A 2,673-nucleotide genomic window follows, 5' to 3' on the forward strand; every position below is an offset into this window, starting at 1 on the left:
AAGTAATAAACAGAGAATTAGCACTTTTGAAACAGGGCTGAAACAGAGGGGATTATGGGTAATGCTGCAATGATCTGTTTGGTATTTGGAGCCAAACACTTCAGAGACATGTTCTGTATATATCTGAGACCTGTAATATATTGATGAAAAACAGTATAATAGGTAGGGATGTCCCGATCACCTTTTTTTGCTCCCGATCCGATTCCGATCATTTGATTTTGACAATTTGCCGATACCGATTTTTCCCGATCTGATCTTTATTCAATGAGAAAAAAAAGAAAAAAAGCATTCAAGTTGTCCCTTAAGTTTATTTTTTTATTTAAATTGGATATTCTATCCAACATGGATATAGCTTCTTTCTTTCACAGCAGCATTGGATCAGTTCAGTTGTGCAGCATTGGATCAAAACTAAATAAAGCTTATCAGTACTCGTTAGCTTACTGCTACTATTAGACACTGCGCCCTGCCCACTCTGTTGCCAGATTTGAGAGAAATAAGCAACCAGGTCTATGAAAACAAGCCCCAAAGAAGCAACACACACATGATGTAGTGTCATTTGAAACCAAAACTAAGGCCTCAGGATGACTTTAAGACTTGAACATGGTCATTTTTGTTTTGTAACATTGAATAAAAATTTAAAAAAAGTATTTATTTAAAAAAAAAAAAAATCCCGATCCCCGATTTTTTTCTCCCGATTCCGATCTTTTGAAAATCACGTGATCGGCTCCGATACCCGATCACGTGAACGGATCGGGACATCTCTAATATATATTAGCTATAATTAAGATGACAAATCCTCCTTTATGTAGCCTAAAGCCGCCATGTCCCCACAACGAAGCTGGGGATCCATTACTTGATAATGTACAATTGATGGGGGTCATGTCAATGTATCATACACTGAGTCAATTATTGTGACAGGCCTTTTTACAGGCCATGATATATCAAGGTATCGCAGAATAATTCGATAAAGTCACGAGGCTGTAATGCATCACTGTAATGCAAACACAGGAGGACATCTTCTCTGTTGAGTTATTCTAGGTCTGCAGTCCAGATTCCACAGAGGATATAAAGAACAAGGTACTAGCTCCGATCATAAAAACCACAGAGCATCTATAAAACTCCAGAGGGCTTATATGAGCCTGTGAACAAGTAAGTGTGTGTGTGTGTGTGTGTGTGTGTGTGTGTGTGTGTGTGTGTGTGTGTGTGTGTGTGTGTGTGTGTGTGTGTGTGTGTGTTATAAACAGTGCAGGTGGAGAGGAAGTGCTGTTAAGTGCTCAGTATTCAAATAACTTTTTGAGAAAACACACACACGCATAGACCCATATTTCAGAAGTGATGTTACTTTGGCTGAGTCTGCACATTTCCACTGTGACTCAATAAAGAGGTCACACACGCAGCATAAAAGCAACATCTAATAAAGCTTCTGAAGAACATTGGCTATGCATGTGTTGATTAGCTCAAAGCAGCACTTCCGGTATTTTAGTCGTGGTAATTAAAAAGGACGACTGCAAAACTATAATTCTGGCGATTACAATTTCCAACAAGGCAACAAGGTATAGAAAGTAAAGGTCTTGTATTTGAGCCAATGAAAACATTTCTTACATAAGGTAAAGAGGTCAGAGACCCTGGGACTTGCTTATATGTATTTTGGTCCTGTAAATGCACTTTCTAGTTGACAACGTTTTCTAATATTTTGCTAGACATATTAAAAGGTGGTTGCTATGTTTATGCCCCAAGTTGAATTGAGGTACAGTATAGAAATTGGCTCCACATTTGTTACAATTTTCAACTGCGTTTGACCCCTGATCTACATTAGACTGTTCCATTAAACGACCTGCTGTAAGAATATCAATCGGCAGACTGTTTATCTGTGTCCATAATTAAGGGGAAATTCTCACCATGTATTCGTGCAGCGCAATCTCTCTCTCCTCCGCTATCTGCCTCCTGCTGTGCTCCGACACCGGGTCCTTACCAACACGAACTTGCCTTTGAAATAACAAATAAACAGAAAAAAACATCAAAGGTTACTTTTTAAAGACACATATGCAACTGGAAAGAAATCTAAAAAGTACATGTGAGGTGCGTCTGAACTTCAATGTAGTTTGCCTTTTCTTTCCAGTTTAGAAAATGTTGAGGGAATAAACAATCTTTTCACAAACACCACATCTAAAACAAGACGTTTTCTGAATCTATTTTTCTCCCTAGAATGTTTCCAGCATAATGCAAAACCAAAAATAGCATCCTCTCCTACATTTGCTATCACTTGTAGACTATGTTAAAGGGGACCTATCATGCAAAATGCACTTTTGTACGTCTTTTCTACATGAATATGTGTCCCCGGTGTTCCAGGGAACTCACCAAGTATCAGAAAACACAACCCTCTCTATTTTCCTCCATACCCAAATCTCTTAAAAAGGGGCTGCAACAGATCTGATACAGACTGATCCACATTTGAACACTTCTATGACGTCACAGAAGTGGCGCTACGGCTATTGGGCCAACTCCACCAATCAGGAGGAGACAGCCACGGACATTGCCGTTGGAAAGCGCTGGAGACGCTGTAGTACATATGCCAGGCCTGTAGATGGTGCTGTTCTCACAGAATCAGCCCATGATGCAAAGACAGTGTTCAATTGAGCGAAATGAGGAATGGCTAAAATGCATGATCTGTTT

The 2,673-nt window shown here is 39.4% G+C and overlaps 1 protein-coding gene across 1 annotated transcript in view; it reads right to left on the bottom strand.

The window, feature by feature from the left end:
* Window positions 1-1,880: 1,880 nt before the first annotated feature.
* LOC104944076 (cilia- and flagella-associated protein 221-like) overlaps window positions 1,881-2,673 on the bottom strand; it is an 8,121-nt gene continuing 7,328 nt past the window's right edge. Inside the window, exon 12 of the mRNA XM_010769554.1 lies at window positions 1,881-1,986. Within this exon, the coding sequence (XP_010767856.1) occupies window positions 1,881-1,986 (106 nt within the window). The remainder of the gene's footprint in view (window positions 1,987-2,673) is intronic.

Source organism: Notothenia coriiceps, unplaced genomic scaffold (genome assembly GCF_000735185.1).
Source record: "Notothenia coriiceps isolate Sejong01 unplaced genomic scaffold, NC01 NC01_scaffold00007459, whole genome shotgun sequence".
Classification (NCBI taxonomy): Eukaryota; Metazoa; Chordata; class Actinopteri; order Perciformes; family Nototheniidae; genus Notothenia; species Notothenia coriiceps.